The sequence below is a fragment of the Otolemur garnettii genome, unplaced genomic scaffold (assembly GCF_000181295.1).
Source record: "Otolemur garnettii isolate 467f Iridium unplaced genomic scaffold, OtoGar3 scaffold00009, whole genome shotgun sequence".
Classification (NCBI taxonomy): Eukaryota; Metazoa; Chordata; class Mammalia; order Primates; family Galagidae; genus Otolemur; species Otolemur garnettii.
In genome coordinates, this window is record NW_003852404.1 from 36,200,126 (window position 1) to 36,224,727 (window position 24,602).

The window sequence follows — 24,602 nt, forward strand, 5'->3', positions numbered from 1 at the left end:
TAGTTGCTGATACCTTTTTATTCATGCAAAAGCAGGACAGTAAACAGCTTAATCTGAACAAAAGGTTGAAAACACTATATAATTGTGTTCTAATACTATGAATGTTTAGAAATGTAGTTACTTTTTTATTTAAGAAATTTAAATGTTGAATATAGCATATATATGGGACTTGGCATTTCCGAGATCGTGGAAATCTCTCTTTTGGAGATTTCTCAAGGCCTGTACATCTTTACCTTGAATAGTCTTAGTAGCAAATAGTAATACTTGAATACCAACCAGGACTGTGCAAAGCAAAGTCATTTTAGAAGAAATGATGGGATGTGAAGAAACGTTTCTTCGTGGTTCCCCATTGCCTACCAAATCAAGTGGAATGTCTTCACTCACTCCGCGAGGCCCCCCATGTTCTCATCTCCCCCAGGGTGCAGTTACATACTCTGTGCTTCCTACAACTGTACTTTCCCCCCAAATGGTGGTTCTCTTCCTGGAATTTCTTTATCTGCTATCCCCACCACGACCTACCACATTTTTTTCACTCACTGAAATCCTGTTATTCAAGATCCTCTCAAAACCCTTTCCTCAGAAAAGCCCCCTATGAAGCTTCTCCTGCCATAACCTCACGTCCAGGCAGGTGCCATTTCCATAACCTGACATCTCCTTTGTGTTTTACCTGTGGGTCCCCCACTTAGAAGAATTACATGAGTTGTGATCATTTATTTCCCTCTTCCAAGCTATACCCTTCTTGAAGACAAAGATGGTCTTTTCCTTTATATTAGCATTTATGTTCCGTGTAGCTAGAGAAGCACCTTGCTCATCATGGTCACTAGGTAAATACCTGATGAATTGGATTTGTGACTGATAAGAAAACGAATTAGGTATCTTTCCGCTGATGTTCTTAAGTCTTCCTTTTCTACTTTTATTATTCCAGAATGTTGACAAACAAACTCTCAGATGTAACCCAAGACCTGGGAAGGTAAGCATCACTTTCTCAGGTAGACTAAGATAAAAGGTGAAAAATATGGCTCCTTTGGGGCTTGATGAGTTTAAAATAAATACATTCAGCTGACTTAGAAAATGATTATTTTACTCAAGGATTTAACATCTAAAGTAATATTTACTTTTATGTATTTAGGATATTTTTCTATATTGTAGGACATTTTAGAATTTGCAATATATTCTGAAAATTAGTTATTGTGCCTACTTGCTGTATGTTACAGATGGTTATCTATGATCTACATCGAAGTAAATATAAACAAGAGGTTTACTGTAATATTCCTGATGCTACATCATGGTCCTTTCCGAATGGGGTTCTAATAAAAGTTGTAAGGGGCTGGTAAGAAATCTCTTAAAATCTTATAGCATATTTTCTGAAATTAAGTATGTCTTCTTGCTGTTTATGCTTTTTGTATTTTTTAAAATTAAACTCATATTATCTTTCTGCTGTTTTTTTGAAACAATATTGCTGTTTTATAACTTAATTGTTCTCTTTTTTTGCTATGGCAGAAAATGTCTATTTTTAGTGCTTGAAGTCAGCAGTCAAGTTGCAAGATGTTAATATATGCAGTCTATATGATTGATATCATTGTGTAAGGGCATTATTAGTAGGATAAATTTGACAGGACAAGTTGGTTGCCTCCATTGAATGAAACATAGCTTTGAAGATGAGTTGAGAATGAGTGGGATTCTAAGGGATGTGACAGCCACACAGCTAATGTCACTTGTACAGCTGGCGTGCTCGAGAAGTGAAGGAGCCTTTTCATGGCTAAAAGTGAGGGGAAATGTTATTTGTTATTATGGACCATCTGTCTTGGACTTGCTGGAGCCAGAATTTCCTTATCCAACATTTAGGTTTCCCCCTGGTCAGTGTAGTGTAGGGAAGTCTCCATCTAATAAAATGTGGCATATGTCTGTATTATCCAGCATTAGAAAGATGAGGGCAGGAGCGTAATTTGGAATTATTACTATTGTTTTAATATAAGTGTACAGCTTTGTGTATATGGTATCTATGAGGAACGTATAGACATTTAGACACAGGCATGTGTTGTGGTACTATGTTCAGGGAGTATTTCTATTTCCAAGTTGTATGTGCTTTCATTTCTTTCATTACTCTTACTTCTTGTCTATTCTTAAATTAGCCTCTATCATTGTTTCAAAACCAGGATTATATGCTGATAGTGGAGCATAACTCAGTTTTAAAAAACTTAACTAGATAAAATGGTCTGTGATACTAGGTATCATTTGGTTTCTGCCTCATTTCTTAGAAAGTTAAGTATAACTGATCACTGCATTTATATTTGTTTAGCTGGATTTTATATGAGAAACCTCATTTCCAAGGTCAGAAATGTGTGTTAGAAGAAGGGGAAAAGGTGTTAAATCATGACTGGATTCCTCAGAACAGAAGGCATCCACAAAGAAAATTTGTATTGGGTTCCATCAAACGTGTGTTAAAGGTAACAGCTATTGATTTCTTCCATATTTTTTATTTTATTTTGTCACATAGTAAAGCTGTACTATGGCCTAGCAGTGTTAAGAAGTGGTTGCTAATATTTATGCTAATATTTAGTTTTCATTATCATTGATAATCTTTTGAGTTTATATAGATAAAGTGTAAGAGTGAATGCTAGTTAAAAATACTAACTAGAATCTGGTTCATAAAATGGTAGGTGAAGTATTATATATTTTTTAAAAATAAAATTAAGAGTATACCATTCAGGAATCTTTAGGGAAAAAACTGATACTTCCAAATTCATCTTTTTCTAGTGTAGAGCGCAACCTCCTGGTGTGTGTGTGTGTGTGTGTGTGTGTGTGTTAAGGGAAGTTAACAGAGGATGAGGAGAGGACAGAGGATGAGGAGAGGACAGAGGATGAGGAGAGGAAGGGAAGATCCTGCTTTTTATTTTCTATTTAGAAAATATTTATTTTCTTTTTAGAAGCTTATGTTTATCATAAGCTAAAAATCACCTTCCCACACATAAGAAAGGACTTCCAATATAAAACATTTTGTAAGAAGTTCTGTGATTTAGAAGAGAGGAGCGTTAGGGTCAAGGACAGAATTTTCCCACATATTCTCAAGACTTCAGCAATGATGCAATGCATGTATGAAGCAGTGCAGTTGCTCATGTGATAGTCATGGATATATGTATTTTTCAAGTTATGAAGATTTTGTTTATATACTTAAAAAATATAAATAGAGGTGGCCCCTATCATAATGGTTTGGACGAATATTATTAAACTCTTGATAGTAGCACATAGCATACAGAAATGTATAGCATACCAGAAAACTCAAGTTCTCATAAAAGATTCCCTGCGTGTAGTTTATGTGGGTTAATACTTTCTGAAAAACTGTAAATATTTGTATATCTAACAAATATTTGAGTCTGTTTTTGGACCCAATACCGTAGTTAGCACTGTGAGATATGGTCCTTCAGGTTGCTTAATAATAGACACCAATGCAGGGGTCAGGACATGTGAAAATGAGTGACCCCTCTCCCTCCTCCTTCCCCACTGGTACGGGACTATAAAGTCTAAGGGAAAAAGCTCAGTCACATGACCAGATGATGTGAGGAGTGCTCTACAGGGCCCTGTGTGCACACAGAAAAGCCACCTCATTTGAAGGAGGTGACACCTGATTGGAATCTTGCAAGGATAAACAAAAGCCAGGCAGCTGGAGATATAGGAGGGAGTTCCTGGCAGATACAGAGGTGAGCCTTGATGGCTTGGTTCTACTTCAAGAAGAATAAGATGGCTGAAGTGGAGAGAACAGTGTCCGTTGTCATGGAAAGCTTTAACTGTAGCCTGTTCAGTTCTGCCAGTGGCATTTGAATATTCACTTAGCTAACTCCGTGGAAATTCCTTGAAATGAATAGTTTGTCACTTCAGTCCTTTGAGGTTACTATGACTTGTGGTTTTGTGCCTTGCTTGTGAAATCAAGTACCACACCAGGCCTAGTGGGGAAAAAATGAATACTATATGGTAAACAATCACTTCCCTAGTCCCCCCCCCCAAATCAACAGTAAAATCATATTTAATCCAATGAGCAAAAATGTTTGTATATCCACCATTTGCTCAGAATGGCTCGTGAGAGAGATTAAGTCATGCTTGCACTTTTTTTCCACCTTCCATTGTTTGTAGAATCATTTGTTATTTGCAGTGTTAGCACCCATGTGTGTTGGACAGGCTGGCAACTTTTAGTGAGGAAGGAAAATAAAACTATTGAGCGTTGAACAGAAAAGACAGTAGCATTGTTCTAAATATTTCACAAAGCAGTAATCAGGCATCAAACTGCTTCCTTTTCCCAAACTGGTCAAAATTCTGCCTTTTGGTAGGTTTACTTCTGTGGTGGTTGTTTCCAGGCCTGTGCCAACTTTATCTTGTTTCATCGTCTTAACTTCAGTTGCTCTCATCTGTGCAGTCAAAACTTCAGTGTCTTTGAAAGATAATTCTTTGATGCCTCTATTTGTTGTGACCAGGTAACAGCAGATACCCTCAGTTATCAGCAATTGTAGATTCCACTCAAAGATCACCTTTGTCCCCAGTGAGAACATTAACAGTGGGGGTAGCAATGCAGTGAATCTTCACTAACGTGCTTTGTTTCTCAAATTAGAATTAATGAGTCTTGCAAATTACTATGTTCACTCTGTACTTACTCTTCTTTTCAAAGGGATGACATTTTTCTTATGGTCAGAAGTTACTTAGGTAATGTTCTTGTTAATGGGCCAAGAAGACAGAGATCTGTTGTTAGATCCGAGAGTGAAGGTATCTTATGTAGGGTGGAGATAAATTGATTTTCTTACTTCTTTTATTAACTGTAGTTCATTGCTACCCTATTTCTCTCCTATAACTTAGTCCCCATTCCAACTAATTGCCATAGTAGTCCAAGCTTGCAAATTTCACAAGTATTTGAAAAGTGTAGCATGACTAGAAAAGTCTGGGAGGAAGCCATGTAAACTGTTTGTTGTTGCTAGGTTACAAGGAAGCACCCACAAACTTGTAGTGTTTGATTGCTTTTGTCTGTCAAGAATTATACAAATCTTACAATGATGCTATTTCTGGGAATAGCCACCATGAAGAAGATAGAACTTATTAGTGAAATCTTTTTCAGTCAACTAGAGCAAAAAATTAGGTTTCTAGTAAAGATAGCTGAGAACATATGCCTTCTTATTTTGTTTATTTTCACTTTTTTTTTTTTTTAGCAATCATTATACTTTTGCTATTTCCTTTTGTGTTGTTGTAGACTTGAATGCTTTTTCCTTTTAGAGTACACCACCCAAAACATTGTTTGTATAATACAATGCAAAGGAAATTTGTTTGTGTCAGACACTTAGTTATGTGTTCTGTTACTAAACCTCATATCCCTAGGGGAGCATTAATATGGCAGTATTTGAAATAATGTTGTTATTATTTCAAAGCATGCAGAAGGTCCCTGAAGATTGACAGATGGTGGTTCTGGACATTTTTGGCTATTCTTGAGCTAAAACTTAGTAGGAAATATACTATTATACTTTAAAGAATATTTTAGATTATTCTTTTTTTTAGCATATTGCATTTTAGAACTAATTTTCTGAAAATGAGATATATGAATTTTCTTGATTTTACATGTTAAGAAGAATGAGAATTCACTTTAGGGAAAGTTTGAAAAGTCAGAAAATTTTAGTTTTAGAGATATAAAACGTATGATAAAAGAATACAGTTGTTTGTTCTTCAGTCAGTAAATGCCACTTCTGATTGTTATTGCATTTACCTATTTGATTAAAGCATATTCATTTGAATTTCACAATTTTGTAAGTGAGAAATATGTTACTAAAGTTTAAATTGTATATTTAAATACCCAGCAGTAGATTGTATGTTTAGACAGAAGCAAATCTTTGATTTCAGAGAATAGAAAAATAATTATGATTTTTCATTCCCTACAAAAGAAAGGAGTCTTTTTTGAGTTAGAACTCAACTATCATAAGACATTTTTATAAATAAGATTACAGATAATTCTTCAGTTAGGCTGGGAGAAACATCTGTGATGCTTACAGAGGCCAGAGTGGGAATGTAGATAGCATCAGGACCAGTATGACTATGGAATTGTGGTGCATTAATATGGATCTCTGGTTTCGTTCCATGTCATAGAAAGATAAACAGGAATATGAATTTGATGTGACTGGGTCTTAAGCCATGGAGTGTCAGAAGGAAAGTGGTGTTCTAATGAGCTCAGCTGTTGAAAGAGTAGCCAGTGCTTCACTGGTCGTTGTGAGTAGGCCCATAATCAAAGCTGGGGCCTGACCAAGGGCTGTGATGGTGGAAATAAATAAGTGTTAAAACACAAGTGAACTTTTTAAAGAAAGATTGACAAGACCTGGTGACAGTGGGTGCATAATTTTTTAAAACTTTAAAGGAGTGTAGGTCAAATTTCATAACGCTTTTCTTTTTCAAACCAACTTGCACTAACAAAAAGAAAAAAAAAATAGAATCCTACAAGTAGGAAAACAGATTTCCTTTACCCTCACCTCAAATTCCTACTTCTTTTGTCAATGTAAATTAGATAAACACACTGAAGGGGCTAGCCCCGCTCTATTTATTTTTTATGTTCCCCATGAGATCAACTTTTATTTAACTCCCTTCCTCCCTTATGGCTTTGTTATGTTTCTAAGAAGGAAGGCTTACAGACCTTTGGCACTCAGATAGTAGTTTGGTAAGTCTGAACATTGCTTAATGGAATAAGCCTTAAAAAAAAAAAGTAGAAAAATTGGGACAATAATTTGTCTATTAATAACATTTATAATTTTTATATTATTAACAAAATTCCTTAGGAAAACCTATTTTTTAAAAATAGGCAAGGAAAAACAATTTTTCCTTTGTTTTTATGCAGAAATTCAACTGAGCAATGAGAATAACTATGTCCAGGGGATTGAGAATACTAGACAGTGTATCTCTAGATGATTTCAAAGCCAAAAAACATTTTTTTTCCAGGATTGTGGCATTCCAGAGATAGAGCTTTGCATGCAGTCTGACTCAGCATGTTGTCCTATCTACATCCAGCGGGCAGTCCCTAATTTGGAAGAACTGAATGTCCCCAAATCTGTGTCCTTCACTGTGAAGTCAGGAGTGTATGTATTAGTTTCTCTTTATTATAGTGATAGACAGCCACCAAAATTAACTTTTTGTTTTATATTTTGATAGCTGACATGTGTATTTTGGAAGTTTTTAGTTAATTTTGTTTATGCTCCTAGATACCCAAGAAAAACTACTATAGGGGTTAAAATCAATTCTGTCTTTGGATCCAATTAAGGCTTTGATGTATGACTCACAGGAGCAGATATGGAATTCTCAGGTGTGGTTCTCGAGAGATGGATCCATTCATTATCTTTTTATCCAACACTTTTTGCAATTGAGAAATAAAAGCATATCATTGGCTACATTCTGAGAAATGTTATTAGGAAAAAATAAAAAACAACAAACAAAACAAAACAAAAGCATGTCCCTGGCCTAAAACTTTAGAAGAGCCTGAACTATTTCTGGAGGGTCTACATGCTGATCATTTTTGCATGCTCCTGCTTTTCATTACTCCTCTATTCCTGCAAGGCAGGTGATGTTACCTCCTGTTATAAATGAGTGATTTGTCCAGGCCCCTTGCTGGTAAGCATGGATTTAATATAAGTCCTCTCTGAATCTAAAGGTATTAGGAGGACTATGGGGCCTGAGTTCAGTCTAAATTCAATCCCAGACTGGTTTGAGTCACAAAAGCCCATGGATACCTGGCTGCCCGTGGACTCCTCTTCTCTCTCTCACTGTTTTTATTTACTCAGATGATGGTTGGTGTACCATTTGGGGATTGCTGTATGACATCATTTTTTGTCCCCCCTTCCCCAACCATGGATTAGAACTCTTGAGCTAACCTAGTAATTGGCCTTGTCCATGAGAAATGTCTGTAATTATCAAGTTTAGCTGGAAGATAAGGTGGGTGGTTTGGGAATCTTATTTCAAATACTATTCCTTAGGCAGCTGATAGAACTGATATTAATTCTAAAAATGTGGATCAAATGTAAAATACCTGTTGTAATCTCTGTCTCTGATAGCCTGAGTTTAAAATAGAATGAGATATAGTACAATGGTTTTGGTTTTTTAATTATATCCTTCTAGAATTAAAGGTACCACAACCACATGCTTTAGATGTTGGAAAATTATAAGAAAATTAGGGCCTAGCACTTGAAAAATATGTTAGACTTATTATAATGTGTAAAGGTGTAAATACCTAATAACATGTTAACTCTTGTTACATACTCTCTGTGTACTCCCTTTGAGTGAGCTTTACTGGTGTACCTCTGTAAAGGAGAATCTTTTTTTTTTTTTTGGTAGCCCTTGTTATAGAAACAAACTGAGGTATTACTTTTATACTTTAACTGACCATCTATTTTTTATTTAGTTGGCTTGCCTACCCGGATATTAATTTTAAGGGGCAAGCTACAATTTTGGAGGAAGACCATGGGCTCTTTGAGATTTCTGCAACAGAAATGAAATCATTGCATCCACTTCAAATGGTAAGAAAATTTAAAAAATAAGTGTTCCTTTTCCCAAGTATCAGTGTGTCCAAAATTAAACAGCTGTGATGATTGCTTATGCATCTCAATCTCATGAAATGAATTTGTACTATCGAATTGGCAAACTAGTCACATATTGTTTTTCTTTTTCTTTATATTGTTGCTAATGCATTTAATGTATCTGAATTTACTTTGTATTGTGCCAACTTTATCAAAATACATGTAGTTTTTATAAATATTCTGTGAAAATTCTAAGTATTTAACAAAGCTCAGAATTTGCTTTGTAGATGATTATTAGAAAATTGTAGTAAATTAAACTCTTTCACTGCAGTAATGAAGGATAAGACTCAGCATTAATAATAAACGGGCAGTCCTGTCAATGTTACTTTCTTAAAAATAATAATTTCCTATGGTATTTACAGTATTCTTTTCGTTGCAGTTATTTTTATTCAAGGGGCAGTTATTCAATGTGGTAAACAATTTCTGGTTGTTCTTTGCCCTTTTAAAAATTAGAAACCAAGGCAAATTGAGAAATTTTAATAAATATCACAATGTAGTATGGCATTTGATACTAGAATATTACATAATTATAATTTTTGTAAGAAGGGGGTTACTTTTATGCTGTACAACATTGAGGTTACAAAGACATTTTAATAAAAATTATTGGTAGAACTTGGAAGAGGAAATGTGCTTATTTAGCTCAATGCTCTAACACTGATTAAGCCCAGTTGAGTAGGGAAGACATTTGGATTAATTGGCTAAGAAATCTGCTCTGCCAAATGAGATTTCTAAATCTAGAAAGCATTTCCATTCTTCTTTTTGGGACACTCTGCAGTGGGATTAAATCTTAACTGGTCATGTGTGCTCAAGGACTAAAGCGCCATTTCCTTCCTTGCACTAATAATTATCTGGAAAGCAGCTCTTTAAGATTTCTAGCCTCTTGATGTAGAAGCGGTTTAACTTGGTTTTGCATTCTGTACTTAAAATTTTAAATTCACCACAACCTAAATTTGACTGGGATGTAATCTTTACTGATCAGATTTTTAGGTGACCTACATATGTCACTTTCAAATGTTGTTTTCAAATGTTTTAAATATTTACATATCTAATATTAAAATATCTTATCTTATTAAGGGTGGACTGAAAGTGGAAATGCCTATGAATTTAAAGGTAAGTCTTGAACAGACTTTTGTAATAGGCTAAAAAGTCTGACTGTTAATCTTAAGTCTTCTGAACTATTAGACTAAAACAATTACCTCAGTATATGATAATCCCTAGCTAATGAGTGTTGTGTGGGAATGAGTGTGCAGAATGTTTGCTGAGGGCACTCCTGGGGCTGTGAATGTGGAGGGGGTCAGTCTACAAAGATGGAAGTCTGTAGTTACAACCCCATCACACCCATTGCATGTCTACTACAGTGTGGAAAGATGATGGGCTCAATTTCCCTTTGGCAGGTCTTGAGACAGCAGCTAGATATTCAGGTAGAGATACCTAGCGGGTATGTGGAAGTGATGTTCAGGAAAGGAGATGCCGGGTGAGCAGAAGGAGCTACAAGTAGCTCTGATCAGATAGATGCCAGTTTATAGGTATGAGTATTTGAAGGAAAAAAATAGAGAACAGTGAACAGTGAGGTGACAGTGGTGCCAGGATCAAGCAGATTTGGGGAAAGAAAGGAGGAAATACAATTACAAAATGTGTGTGAATTAAAAATAGGAGGAAAACTGGTGCAGTGATCCAAGATGCAAATAGGCCTTGTGAAGAGGCTATAACACCTCCAGAGGCACGTGTGGAAATAGGGATTCATCTATCCTTTTCCTCTCCTCCAAAACAAGACACAACTCCTCCAACCTTTCCATTTCTGGGTGCCCTAATTTGTGGAATTGACAACCATTCTCTCAATCACATAGATGAAGTCTTTAATGATATCTATTAAAGTTTTAAAAAATAGTTACATCTGGGTTTCATTCTCTGCAATACTGTTTTGATTTGGGGTGTAGCCAAAAATTTTCAAAAATCCCCAGGTGATTCTAGCATACAGTCAAGGTTGCATCTCTTAGATCTCTATTGATCTGAGAGATGTAGAATTAGCTGTCACACTTGGTGACGACTATCTTAGTCTCCTGCTCTGGTGAATTGGAACTTCAGTTTTGACTGGCTGGATCTTCCTTTTAGGGTGTAGGCATATATGATTGGATTGATTATCATAGAAAATCACAATTTGCAAGTTGTTAGATGTTATTTTATGGCTTGTCAAATAATTATTACTTCTTAGTTTGGGTATTGTCAGTATACTAAATGTGTCTTATATAAACCTAATTAAAACTTTATCACTTCCAATACAGCACACAGTGAAAATCTAATCTGTAGAAAACAGTGGGAACAGTACCGTGTATTTTTTTAGTCTGTGTAATGTTATCAGTTTTTAGAAATGGAGAAGCTGTAACTTTTTGATTTGGGGTGTTTAAACGTGAGTCTTATTTACCAAGCTCTTGGGTTGCCCATTGTGCACAAATTATTTCACTTACTACAAGTAGGACAGAGTGACAGAATGTAGATGGGTTAATGCTGTTATCACTTCATCACTTCCCCATAGTTAGGGCAGCTGGTACTTGAGACGTAAAGAGCAAAACAATAGAAGAGAAATACTGTTCCCTGCAACACTCTCTAGAAATTTGTTCCCTACAACTCCCTTTGCTCCTCTCCCTAGTTTGAGTCAAATATCCAATGTTAAAAATCCTAACTTTTCAGTTATTATTTTTGGAAACTATTCAAAAATTTGCATGTCTCTTTTTTGCTCAATGAGTAATAAAGACCATAGGCATAGTTAGTGTTGTAAGAAACAGTATTTATTTTTTCAGATCAATAGGTGATTTATAGTTATACTCTGGAATCTTAAGGAAGTGTTTATGAGGATATCCGTAATTATGAGGCAGGTCTACATTAAATTCCAAACACAGGGATGAACTTACAAAGGTATTTCAAGCGTTAAGTGATAAGATAGTTTATGAGATGGCTCTAGGATTTGGGTGACCAGAACAATGTAATCATACTCAAGTGTATTAATAGAAAGGAACATATTATTAAGATATTTTACCTTTATGAGGATAAGGACTCACATACTCCTCATGAATGTCAGACACTGTGCTATGTTCTAAGTATGTATTAATGAAAAAACAGACAGTGGTCCCTTTTCGTGTGGTAGTCTTAAGTGTCTCTTACATGTCAATGTGTATTTGTTCTAAAATATGAGCATGTTAAATAATTTTTTCCTATTTTTCAGGTTATTATTTATGAAAAGCCTCACTTCTGTGGACAGGCCAAAGAATTCAGTGAACATATAGATTCTGTCCCTAATTTTTTAAAAAATACTGAGGACTTTCATGGAATTGGATCAATTCGTGTCATCGGGGGAGTGTGAGTATCCTCTTTACAATATTTGATATAGTGCTCTATTTTTGAAGATCAACAGAAAAAAAATGCATTAAGCAGAGCAAAAGCAACCTGCTTGCTTATATCTAAAAATATATATTCCTGGAAAGTATATGGAATAGTATGTGGAAAGTAAAAAATGAGAGTGACTACCAGCTTTCTGTAAACTCTTGTTGGTATTAAAGATTTTAAGACAGATTAAATGTAGAAAATAGTTTCTCAAAATTCAACACCTAGTATTTCTCAAGCACCATATAGAATGCAAGAATTGCAAGGTGAAATTATTTTTTCTCAGGTTATAAACATGAGCAAGAGCTCCTATTTTTATCATCTATTCTGTTGGTCTTAGTTTATGTGCCAAAAACCTTGGCAGTGAGCCCTCACTGATTGAAGTAGTAGTCTGGGTTATGTGTTTTCAAAGTCAAGGGTTTTTGACATTGGTTGCCTTCTGGCCCTGAACTGCTTTGAGGAGCCCTCGGCATAAACCCAACTGTAACCATCATTGCTACCATACCAGTCTCAGTCAGCAGGTACTGGGACAGAAACCCCAGGAAATCTGTGACCAGCCTAAGTTGTACCTTTATATTAAAACCGTGGAGGAGAAACATTGTACCAGGATTCCTCCGGAAACATTCTGTGTCTCTATTGATACGTTAGTTATTTTAGAATGTTTGTTTAATTTAGGAATCAGTCTCTCGCTCTCCTTTTCCTTTATTTTTTTTTTAATTTCAAAGAATTTAGAGAATACAAATGTTTCTGTTACATGGGTAGCTTTGTAATCCTTTAGTCAGGGCTACATGCGTGCCCGTCATCTGAATATTGTTCATTGTGCCTGTTAGGTAGGTTGTTACCCTCCCCTTCTCTTCTGTCCCTCCTCTTTGATTTCCAACGATTTTTAGTTCTTTCTGGGCCCATGCCCACCCTCCAATTAGTTCTAAATTATTAGTATCTCTTGGTGTTCTCAGTAGCATCATATAACTTGTTTATACTATTCTAGCAAGAGCTATTACTAAAATATTTTATTCATAGAATTTAAATAACTTGTCTAAGCTCACTCAAGGGTCTATTTTTAGCGACTTAGATTTTGCAATTTCTGGCAGTAAATTAAGGGATAGCCAGACCAGCCTAAATGGAAATGCAAGAGAATGCAATAGAGTAGATATGGAGGTCATATCAGTTATTAGTCTGACATATGATAATCGTGTAATTCCTTGTCTTTGAATTTTGAAAATTTAGCTGAGGCTTGAAGAATAAATATGGTTTGGATAAAGACATTTTTATTGTGTTTATTTACATAATTGTGTTGTTTGTGAACACACATGCTTCTTGTTAATCGTGCTGTAAAATATTTTTGCCTTTTCCTGTCTTTGGGATCTAAATGTTTTTCTTATTAAACTAGATTGATTTAAAATACTTTTCTGCTTTATAAGAAATCATCTGCCAAAATTCAGTGTGATCTATACATCTGTACCCTGTTTTTATAGCTTTTTCATAAAAATCTCAAGAAAATATGGTTTGTAATGGAATATGCACACTTTTGTTGTATATGAAATTGTGGGGGAAGTGCATTGTCGGCATTGAAAGATAAATAGATGACCTCATTAGTTTTCACCATTTCTACCATGTTTTGCTTTCGTTAGCTGTTTAATTTTATCTTTAGGTAGCATGGAGTCTTCCTCCTTCCTGTCTCATCTCCAGGAATCTGAGGAAAGTGAAGTTGATGTTTCTTGGTTTTTCTCAAATAATATCTATTTTAAAATATCACAGATGAATATATAAACTGAATCTTAATCAAAAAATAATATATTATGAAAAACGGCGGCTCGGCGCCTGTGGCTCAAGCGGCTAAGGCGCCAGCCACATACACCTAAGGTGGCGGGTTCAAATCCCCAGCCCGGGCCCGCCAAACAACAATGATGGCTGCAACCAAAAAATGGCCAGGCGTTGTGGCAGGCGCCTGTAGTCCCAGCTACTTGGGAGGCTGAGGCAGGAGACTCGCTTGAGCCCAGGAGTTGGGGGGTGGTGGGGGGGGAGTGCAATGGCTCTACCCAGGGGGATAGCTTGAGGCTCCGTCTCAAAAAAAAATAAAAAAAAAAAAAAAGAAAAATGGCGTATTTTTGAACTGTCCTTATGGAATAGATATACTTATCATAATCTGTCCCTTAGCTATAAGACCTTGTATACCTTTTGTTCTTTTTCTCATTTGGGTGTAGTTAGAAGCACATACTGAATAGCCATATTTATACAAAAGAAAGCTTAGTATTTGAAAGTTGTTTTTTCAAACGTATTAATGTTCCTTTACATTATTATATACTAGAATGTATAAATGGGTTTATAGATTTATTCCAACTTTTATAGGCCCCCACCCCCGTCATAAATACACATGGAAGCAAGGAGGGATTAATGATTATTGAATGACTAGCTGTTACTTTGTGTCCTTATAAAAATAATATTTTTAGGATGATTTTTATGTTTTCACAACTGTTGTAGAAAAAACAATAGTAGTCAACCCTCCTAGGCTTTATTTTGTTGAGCTCCTGGATTCCAGTCTCCAACCCTGGATCTCAGAATACTCATCCTTGGAATTTGCCCAATTGGAGGGGGCCTTCCCTAACGATGCAGTGCAGCTAAAGGCAGATTTAAGCACGTTGCCTTATTTTATGAACCATCTTTGCCCACATTGCATTAGATACTGTGGACTACTCCATACAAAAAATAAGTGTCACGGAAGAGCTTAACAACTATAATTTTTAGGTTAGAAGTCAAGGAGGTGGTGGGACAACATTTTCTACCCGTAAGTGTTTACAGAATTGCCCAGTTCTGCTTTGCTGATCTGAAGCCTGGTGAGAGGTTCCCTTAGTTTAAATCTTGAATAAATGTTTAATATAAAAGTCATTATCTGGCTCCAGAAGGGCTTAATCAGTAAAATAAAAATGTCTATCTTTGGATCTCAGTGTGGCTTTGTAACCGTTCTCATTGGCTACGTACGCTTTCTGTTATTTTTACTTGGCAAACTATCCTCTAAGCACATTGAGCTGTAGTTGCAAGTCACACCACAAACATTTGATGAACATTGCTCTGTTTCAGTTCAGCAATTAACCTTTTATTGGGAAAACCTTTAAACTATAAAAACTTATGATACACAAAGCACACATCAATTATCTGTCTTTATAAATGTAACAAAGCATATGTGTTGCTTTTTAGAGTATGGAGAGGAGACTATATGACTCTTTTCTCTCTTTTCCTGCCTTGCTTACAGTTTTATAAATGGCTCAGTTGGGTGTCCTCTGTATTTCTAGGTGGGTTGCATATGAAAAAGAACATTTTAAAGGCCAGCAATTCCTGCTTGAAGAAGGAGACTTTGAAGACAGTAATGCTTGTGGGGCTCTAAGTGGCCCCATCTTGTCTTTCCGGTACTTACAAGCTGTGAGTTTCTTTCTTATCCTTGATTTTCTTCCTGTTTTATGTTTGTGAAAATTGGACATGACCATTGATAGTTTGTGAAGTTATAAAATGTTTCTAACACCCAAGAACATTAACCTGAAGTGCCTGTAAGACTTGCCTGGTGTTGTTTGTTTGTTTTTGTCTATGTTTTTTCTTGTTTAGCTGCTGTATTAGAGAATATTTATTTTTACTTTTCATCCATTTTCATGTTTGAGCACCTGTTTTGTTAGGTGTGTTGTGGTCTGGAGATGTAGTAGCCAGAGGCTCAGTCCAAACAGTCACAGAGTAGGCAGTCTGGTAGGGAAAATAGTACTTATATGAACATTTGATGTCATTTGACTATGATTGGATTAAGTATAGAGCACTCAGGTACCCAGAGAAAGGTCAGTTGGCTGTTTATACCCACTTAGAGCAGAGAGGGCTTTGTGGAAAAGATGATAGTTTCATTTAAATTTCAAGTTCAAGAAAGAGTTAACCCCAAGAGGAAAATTGTAAGCACAGGGTGAAGGAAAAAATTTAAGTTCTGTTTGGCAAGAAATTAACACATGTTAAGGTGTAAAGTAGGGTTCTAACCCATTGATTCTCAGTTTTACCCACAGGGGGCATTTGTCAGTGTCTGGAGACATTTTGGATCCTTAAGTCTGGGGGGTGCTGTGGTATGGACCTCCAGCAGGTAGAGGCAAAGGATCCTTCTACCAGGTGAAGGACAGCATCCAAGAACAAAGAATTAAAGGGTTCAAAATGTAGGGGAGGGGGAGGGGAAAAGGGCGGCCGGGTGGTAGGAGGGTGACCGGAAAGATCACCTATATATCTGTCTAACAAGGGTACAAGTGAACTTTTCTAGAACTAGAAGATAAATGTTTTGACACAATAACTAAGCAAATGACATGAAATCTATGTTAACCAGCTTGATGAAAGTATTTCAAATTGTATATGAAAACACTACACTGTACCCCATGTTTGCATTAATGTATACAGCTATCATTTAATAAAAAAAAAATAAAAAAATGAAGGGTTCAGAATGCTAATAGTACTGAGGTTGAGAAAGCCTCCTATAGATAAAACTGTGGTGTGATTGGGGAAGTATGGTTAAGTTGGAAGGTTGGGGAGAACTTTGAGAAGATGGATCCAGAGCCAGATAATAAGGGGCACTGTGCCATGTTAAGGAGATTTGGAGCTGGCGATGGATTTGGGGGCCCCTGAGCATGACTACATTAATGGTTTAGAATGGTCTTTTTGGCGCCTATCTCAAATGAGTTAGCCCACAGAAAATTAGACACTGGGATTGCTGAGCAATGTATAAATAACTTTTTAAGTGTTTAGTCCACAATCCTACTACACAAGGCTGCAGATTTTCTTTACTTAGCCATGTCTTACTTGACCACTAAACTAGAAAAACAAGACAAAATAAGAGATTTCTTTATTTTTTAGGTCATTTTGGCCACATTCTTTGAGGAAACCACACGGGTCATGATTCAAAAGTATTGTCCGTCTAGTACTCATTAACTTGAACATGTTCTCATATTTTAAAAATAGACTTGTGTGGGGGCATGGCTGATGCGAGAAAGGTTTAGCAACGAATGTATGATGGCATCTCCCAAAGATGATTGTGACTAAAACAAGTAAACAAAACACAAAACCCCAAGTCCCTGGTTGGAATCTCCCAGTAGAAGAAAAGGTGTAAAGTTTTAAATCTTGTTACTACATAGCTAAATAATTAGGAGACATTTGATATAGAAGATAGCCAGGGTTTCTAATATACAGTAGAAAAATTGGCATGTTAATTGCTGCTACATACAAAAGTTCTGGCATGACCAAAGTGGTACAGCTTTGTAAGATATAAGTAAAAATGCCTTCCAAAGAAAATCTTCTATTCTCCTTAGATTTTTAGAAAATTAAAATATTAGTTGTTAGTTTATAGTTAATGATGTTATCATAAGTTTTATTATAATAATCCTGACATTTGGAAGGTGCTTGCTGCTGGCTTTACACCTGTACTTGCAGTGACCTTCACAAAGACTGAGGTAGAGAATGTTATTGTGCACATCTTATGGGCTCTGTAAGACTCTCAGGATCTAAGAGGTCAGGCACTGTTTCAAGTGTGAAGCTGTGATTTCAAGGCAAGTCTGCCTTTCCCATGTCATAAGAACCATTTTCCATTGCTGCAAAATGCTTAAACTAAAAAGTACCTTAAGAGTGGAAAACTGGATTTTAATCAGTTGAAGGCTTATTAGCATTCTCTTTATAGCTATAAATACAGGATCACATTATAGACCAGTGTTCACATATAGCAAATAAGTACATGATTTTTCAGACACTTTATCATTTAAATTTAAATTTCTATTCACTGACATATTTTCAGGTGAAATATGTTAAAAAAGCTATACATATTTAGAAAATATGAAATATATGAAAATGCTTTTTAAACTTGCTTATCCAGTTATACTTAGAAAAATCCCATCTTCCCAGACATGGCATGTAATTGGGAAGGAGTTCTTAAAGCTCAGGAGACGGTGACAGCCCTGTATGAGTTAATTGGTAGAGCTGATGTGAGATATCGTTTCCCCAGACTCTCAGATGTCTCCCACCTGGGAAAAAATGAACTACTACGTTTAAGATCACCGTGGAAACAACATAAAATAAGTAAAAGGATAGATAGAAGAACCGCAGAATATGATGAAAGTTGCAAATATCCTGGCTGCAGTGTACGGAACACTGTGGATCTCCTAAGGTCAAATACCGGACATGTTCCTTAGGGATAATGTGATCTGTGTCATGGAGTGCTTTGGAGAGGACAACCAGAAATGTGTTCCTAATTCCAAATGAGTCACTCAGATACACAGACTTGGAGTTGATTATTATTATTATTTTGTAAGGAGAAGACCAAAAGGAATGTACCATACTTAGGCTCCAAGGATTAAGGAATTTTTATTCCTTGGCTTCCTGTGTAGAGCTTTCCTAGTGTGCTCATTTTGCCCCCAGTTTTATAGGAACTTAACTTTTAGGTTTGCTTTTGTTATGACTTTCAGACTGTAGGATTCTTTTCAGACCTCTGAAACCAGGCGGTATGCAGTGCAGGCCATTATTTCTACTAAGTTAATGGATATATCGGTTCTCCAGCAGTGTCTCATATCACTATGCCCACTGGGGACTATGGTGCAAAAACTTAGTGGAGAGACTTGAGTGCCTATTCTGGTTACTTCCTCAGAGAAGTAGTTAGAAGTTTTTTGTTTTGTGGATTTCTTTTTTTTTGCATATTTTTTCCCCAGGCATTGTACCTGTGACCCTGGGAGATTTTGTTCCTGGCCGATTGGACCCAGGGCTGGCCTGTGACCCTGAGCACAGCAGTTGGCTTAGAGCTAGAGCTCTGCCCAGCAGGGACACCATATTGAGGGCAACTAATTAACTACATTAGCTATGGTATATTTGTAGGCTTGAGAGAAAAGTGCAGAGGGGGGAAAAACAGGAGAGTGGCTCAGAAGGGAAGCGGTATATAGAAAAAGATGGCAGGCAAAAGCCAAAAGGCTGCAGAGCCATGACTAAACAAAGGTGGGAGATGGAAAGAGCAGGGTGATACCACTTCGGAGAATCTGTGACCCTTGGCCAGGTCCCTGGAAATGCTAGACAGTGGAGGAAGAACACAAGCTCTAGCCACGTGAGTAAATTTACTCATGAACCCATGTGCTGCCAGCACCTGTCTTGGCAGTGGGCCCAGTGCTAACAGGCCTGTCCTGCTCTGCTCATTCCAGGCTGTGTTGTTGCTGGTGGCCCGGGCCTCCAGCCTGTTTGGAGCTCCACGTCCTCAGTGCACTTCTCCCTGACAACCTACACAATGTGATTTATGCCAATCACTGTTCAAGGAAAGTACATCTCAGCGTAACCTAAGTTAAATGATGGGGTACACACAGCACACGGGCCCCTATCTGTATTTATATTGCTCCATCTGTGTCCTGTTTTACTCCATCATACAACAGTGATGATGACATATGTCACCATATCCCTGCTCTTACATTCTCACAAATCTAGCAGGAAGTAGGAACAAGTAGATGCCAAGGACATAGAAGCAGAGAGAGTTCATTTGAGAGTCACCAGAGTGGGAGAGGCGAGGTCCCTGTAATTGAGAGTTGTTGAGGAGCCTTCCCATTATGGCTGGGTCTGACTTTGTTGGTGATTGATACCGGTTCCTGACCAGGACCCAGACTGGGCTCCCGTGAGGCGTTCTCATCACATCATGTCCTCATAGTCACCTTGAGCTTGTTAACATACTTATAGGTTGCAAGAAACAGAGAGGCATGTTCAGGTTCCCAGGCTGGTAGAGGCTTATGTAGTCAATATATATAATCAAGTTTGTTGATAGTGGCCCCCAGGTTGTAAATCATAGACCAATTGGGAAGCTGGTCTTGGGGATCTCAAGGTAGGTCACTTATGGGCTATTGAAGCCACAATTTCCTCATCTGGTAAATGGCATATTGTATGTATATGTGTGTGTATGTATAAAACCAGAAATTAGTAGAGCTCAAAAAAGGGCTCAACTACAATTTGAACTTTACCTTATCAATAACAACGTAACCTAAACATTTGTATCGTCACAGTCATCTGAAATAAAAAAAATAATAAAAACATAAATGCAAAGGGTTATGAAAACAAAGTGTTATCTTAATAGAAAGGGTGGATGGTGATAACAATCAAGCATAAATCTGCGAGCTCACAGTTTTTAAGGACCATGTGAAAGTAAAAGAGGGGGCAAGTATTGTTAGGTTCCAAAGGCTTACTGTCCAGAAGGCATTCAAAGCACAATTATGGTTAGAAATATTTTATAATAAAAGTCTTAGGTGAAAAAGTCTTTATCTTTTATCCTTAAAATTTCAAGTGAAATTTGACCCAGCTATGTCAGCAATTTTTAAGTTTATGAAAAGTGACAAGTAGTATGTGCAAGAGAATTTTTTAAAACATATTTCTCCCTCTCCTTATAGGTGCTGTTTTTTTTTAAATTCTATTTTGCTTGTTCATGTAAGATGTGTTTACCTAGAAGTCTTAGATACTGAGATTATAATGTATAACTGTTAATATTTCCTAGTGGTCTAAGATTTGATTTATGAACAGTGAAGTGGGGGGAGAGGTTTTTGAAAAAAATGTATTCTGTATTTTCTAATTTTAATGTACATGATAGAAATTTGAAAAAATACATAGAGTGAAATTGTTTGATTTTCCTTACCCCAAAATAGCCACTTTTGATTTTTAAAAATTTCTTAATCTTATTTTTGTGGAAAAACATTTTTTTTACATCCTTCTAATCTTACAAGTTTGAATTTTTGTCCTGTTCTTTTGTCCTTACATTATATCTGACAGTGATTAAAAGTTTAGAGTAGATAAAGAGCCTTGGACTTGAATTCAATCTCAGCCCCTCACTAGTTATGTGACCTCTGTCAAATTGCTCAATTTCTTTAGCTGTAAAATAGGATTGATAGGACGAGGTGGCTCATGTCTGTAATCCTAGCACTCTGGGAGACCCAGATGGGAGGATCACTTGAAGGTCAAGAGTTTGGGAATCAGGCAGAGAAAGAGGCCCTTCCAAAAATAGAAGAATTGGCCAGGTGTGGTGGAGTGCACCTGTAGTCCCAGCTACTCAGATGGCTGAGGCAGGAGAATCTCTTGAGCCCAGTAGTCTGAGGCTATGGTGAGCTATGATGACGCCATTGCTGTCTATCCAAGGCAACAGAGTGAGACTCTGTCAAAAACAAAAAACAAAAACAAAACAAAAAACAACCAAAACCAGTAGGACTGATAGTGGTATAATCTTGTGTGGTAGCAATTTTGGAAGGAATGCGCATAAAGCTCTGATCGGTAGTAAATGAGTAGAATATATTTAATTATTAGGTTGTTAAAAACTCAATTTATTGACTATTGAATAATCTTTTGGACATTTGTATTGTTTATAGTTTCTCACTGTTCTGAGCAATGCATCCTTGCATATAAATTATAAACCATTTATTTCTTTTAGGAAAAAAACATTATAAGCATTTATTTTCTTAATTGAATTTTAAGAAGTGTAAATTTTATATAATTGTTTTAATTTGAATTTAATTTCCTAGTGAAATTAGATATTTGCATATTTGTTTTTATTATTATTTTTGTTATTTTCTTTTCTGAATTATCTGTGCCTTTTGCTAATTTATCTATTTGAGTCTTAGCAGCATTTTTCTAAGATATTTTTGTTAAAAATATTGACCCACTATAAAATTATTTTTAATTTCCTATCCTATTTTTTTTTTTTTTAGTAAACAATTTTTTTGGTGAGCAAATTGTATCTATTTTTTTTGTTGCATTTAAGCTCATGGAATCCTCTTCCATATTGTCCACGGTACATTGCATACTCACTTTTGTTTTATATAGTTTCTGCTCCTTCAGCACACATGAGATTAGTTTCTTTAACAGTTAGTGTTGTGAGTATAATGGCCGATAATGCTCGGTAGTTTTACTAGTGGTTGTCTAATTTCCATTTATATAAAAATGTTACCTCTCCCTGATTTAATTTGGGCATATTTTTTCCTTTAAACTACATGGAAGTGGTGACTATAAAACTGTTCCCTCTGCCTTTTAAAATTCTTTCTGGAGTTACTTGAGTGAAGATAATCCCGCAAGTATGTGAACTTGTGCTAAGATAATAGCAGTCCCTAAAACAAAATGCGTGTTTCCCTAAACTTTCCTCTCTTCCTTTTTTTAGAATTTTATAGAATCTTCTATCACACTGTTTGAGTCTGACCTAGAAAGTGGGAAGTTTATTGACATTACAAATCAGGAAATTTCGGACTTGGAAGAAATTGGCTTTGGCAGTGAAACAAGATCCATTCACGTTAAAAGTGGAGTGTAAGTTGTCCCCTAATCTAAGAATCTGGAGAGATTTTTTGGTGATTAAAATTGTTGTTTGCTTGATTGTACATTACCTCTGTTCTTTTCTCTTTTTCCCCTACTAGATGGGTTGCCTACCAGCAGAAGTTCTTTTGTGGAGAACAATACATTTTAGAGAAAGGGAAATACAAATGCTTTTTTGATTGGGGAGGATCAAGTAATATAATCATGTCAATACGACCTGTCCAACTGGTGAGTGGAATGTGAAGATGACCAGTGCCAGTGGCATGTAATAGTATATAACTGAATAAGTGGGGAACAATTTTTATTTTTTTTTACCATCTACCTCAGCAATTTTTGTAATTAACAAGTTATAATTGTACATATTCATGGGGCACACAGTGATGTTTTGATACACATAATGGATAGTAATCAGATCAGGGTAATGAGCATATCCATCATTGTGGATAGTAATCAGATCAGGGTAATCAGCATATCCATCATAGTAAATATTTGTTATTTCCTTATGCTGGGAACATTCAATGTCCCCCTCTTACCCATTTGAAACTATAGAATATTGTTAACTACAGCCATTCTACTGTGGTGTGGAACATTGGAACTTATTCCAAGTATTTAAAAACACTTTTTTTTTTTTTGCCATTAACACTGATAATTTTTTTAATTGACAAGTAATAATTGTACATATTCATGGGGTACATAGTGATGTTTTGGTACACATAATGGATAGTAATCAGATCGGGGTACATTGTAAATATTTGTCATTTCTTATTCCTCCTATCGAGCTATATTTGGGTATCCTTTCACACTTTTTTGGAGTGAAATTTTTACATTATATGTGTGTACATAGAGAATAAAACAGTGCATGAATTTCTATAGACTGCCTAGGGAACTAGTGGATACTAACACATGAATGAGATGATTCCATAATTTGATCAGTTCACTTATTCAAAAGTGTTTATTTAGTGCCTCTGGTATGTCGGACACTATGTTGATCACTAGAGATAAAAGATGAATAAGACTGGCCTGATGGATATCAGTCTCTCAGGGCAGTTAGATGTAGGGGCAATTAATTAGAGTACTATCAGTGCGAATATGAAGTATGTAGGCTGTGCTGGGGGGCAGAGGAAGAGAGTAATCAATGCCTGGGGATTTAGGGACCTTTCCACAGAAGAGGATGTGTTGAATGATAGCTTAAGGGATAAAAGCAATTTTTACAGACAGTAAGGGCATTTCACAAAGAAGGAATAATCTCCTTGTGTGCAAAGTCATGAAGTTGCTGAAAGAATGTGGCCAGTTTGGATAATAACCAAGATTGCAGCACAGTAAGAGTGTCCATGAAACAATGGTCAGAAATTCACACTTTATCTTTGTAATGGATGTTGGGGCACACTTTCAGCTACAGTATCATTTAAAATGAATTAGTTATGGATACTAAAATTTTTATAAGGAAATTCAATAGCTTATATGAAGATGTTATAGCCAGTTCAAATAATCTAGTAAATTGGCCAGACAATTAAAAAAAATTTTTTTCTAAGGATATTTTCAACACATTCAAACAGGCAACTAAGATTATGTGATTACATTTTAAAAAGTGTTTTAATATATTTTTCAGGAACCACTTGGGATAAATGAACCTCCACATTTGGTATGTTTAAAAATATTCTTAACTTGTAATTGTTAAATTATTTACTGAAAATGTTAGTTTTTCTTCTCTCAGATCTTTCTGTTTCCCTCAGATAACTCTTCTGTGTCTGTATGGCCGAGCAGTTTACATTGCACTTGGTATCTGGGGGCAGAAGAGCGCCTATTTTTGCTAGTGATTGTTTTGGCCTGGGTTTGTCTCCGGTTCTTTCATTATCTGCTGACAGAGTTGCAATTCTGACCTTTTTAGGGTCATTTTGAACCTCTGCCCTCTTTCTTTCCTGTTGCCCATTCTTTCTTCAGTATCATGTTTTTATTCAGCCCAGCAACTTCAGTTGTTTTGAGAGGGGCAAACTTACCATGGAGAGAACACTGTCTTGCCATGTTTATTATGTACATGTGTTTCTGTTACTTACATCAGATGTTTCTTAAAATGAGCTAGTGAAGTTGAAACCCTATATTTTCATTTCTAGTGTGTTAATTATTTGAAACATCTGGAGCCTGATGTTTGCCTAGTACCTATTGAGGGCTAGAAATCATGGCTTAAAATTACTCTGTGAGGTCTCTTGATTGTATTTATAGACAAGAAAGTCAAGATTCAGAATTTCGTAAGTTCCATATCATACAACTAGAAGTAGAAATATAGACATTTCTGGCATCTGGCTCCAGTTGACAAAACCACATTTTGGGGGTTTT

The 24,602-nt window shown here is 36.2% G+C and overlaps 1 protein-coding gene across 1 annotated transcript in view; it reads left to right on the top strand.

Moving 5' to 3' along the window:
- CRYBG3 (crystallin beta-gamma domain containing 3) overlaps positions 1-24,602 on the top strand; it is a 115,905-nt gene that overhangs the window by 50,847 nt on the left and 40,456 nt on the right. Inside the window, exons 5-15 of the mRNA XM_012801491.2 lie at positions 926-970; positions 1,215-1,330; positions 2,300-2,447; positions 6,955-7,091; positions 8,408-8,522; positions 9,657-9,692; positions 11,803-11,936; positions 15,251-15,377; positions 22,120-22,262; positions 22,370-22,496; positions 23,878-23,910. Coding sequence (XP_012656945.1) covers positions 926-970; positions 1,215-1,330; positions 2,300-2,447; positions 6,955-7,091; positions 8,408-8,522; positions 9,657-9,692; positions 11,803-11,936; positions 15,251-15,377; positions 22,120-22,262; positions 22,370-22,496; positions 23,878-23,910 — 1,161 coding nt within the window. The remainder of the gene's footprint in view (positions 1-925; positions 971-1,214; positions 1,331-2,299; positions 2,448-6,954; positions 7,092-8,407; positions 8,523-9,656; positions 9,693-11,802; positions 11,937-15,250; positions 15,378-22,119; positions 22,263-22,369; positions 22,497-23,877; positions 23,911-24,602) is intronic.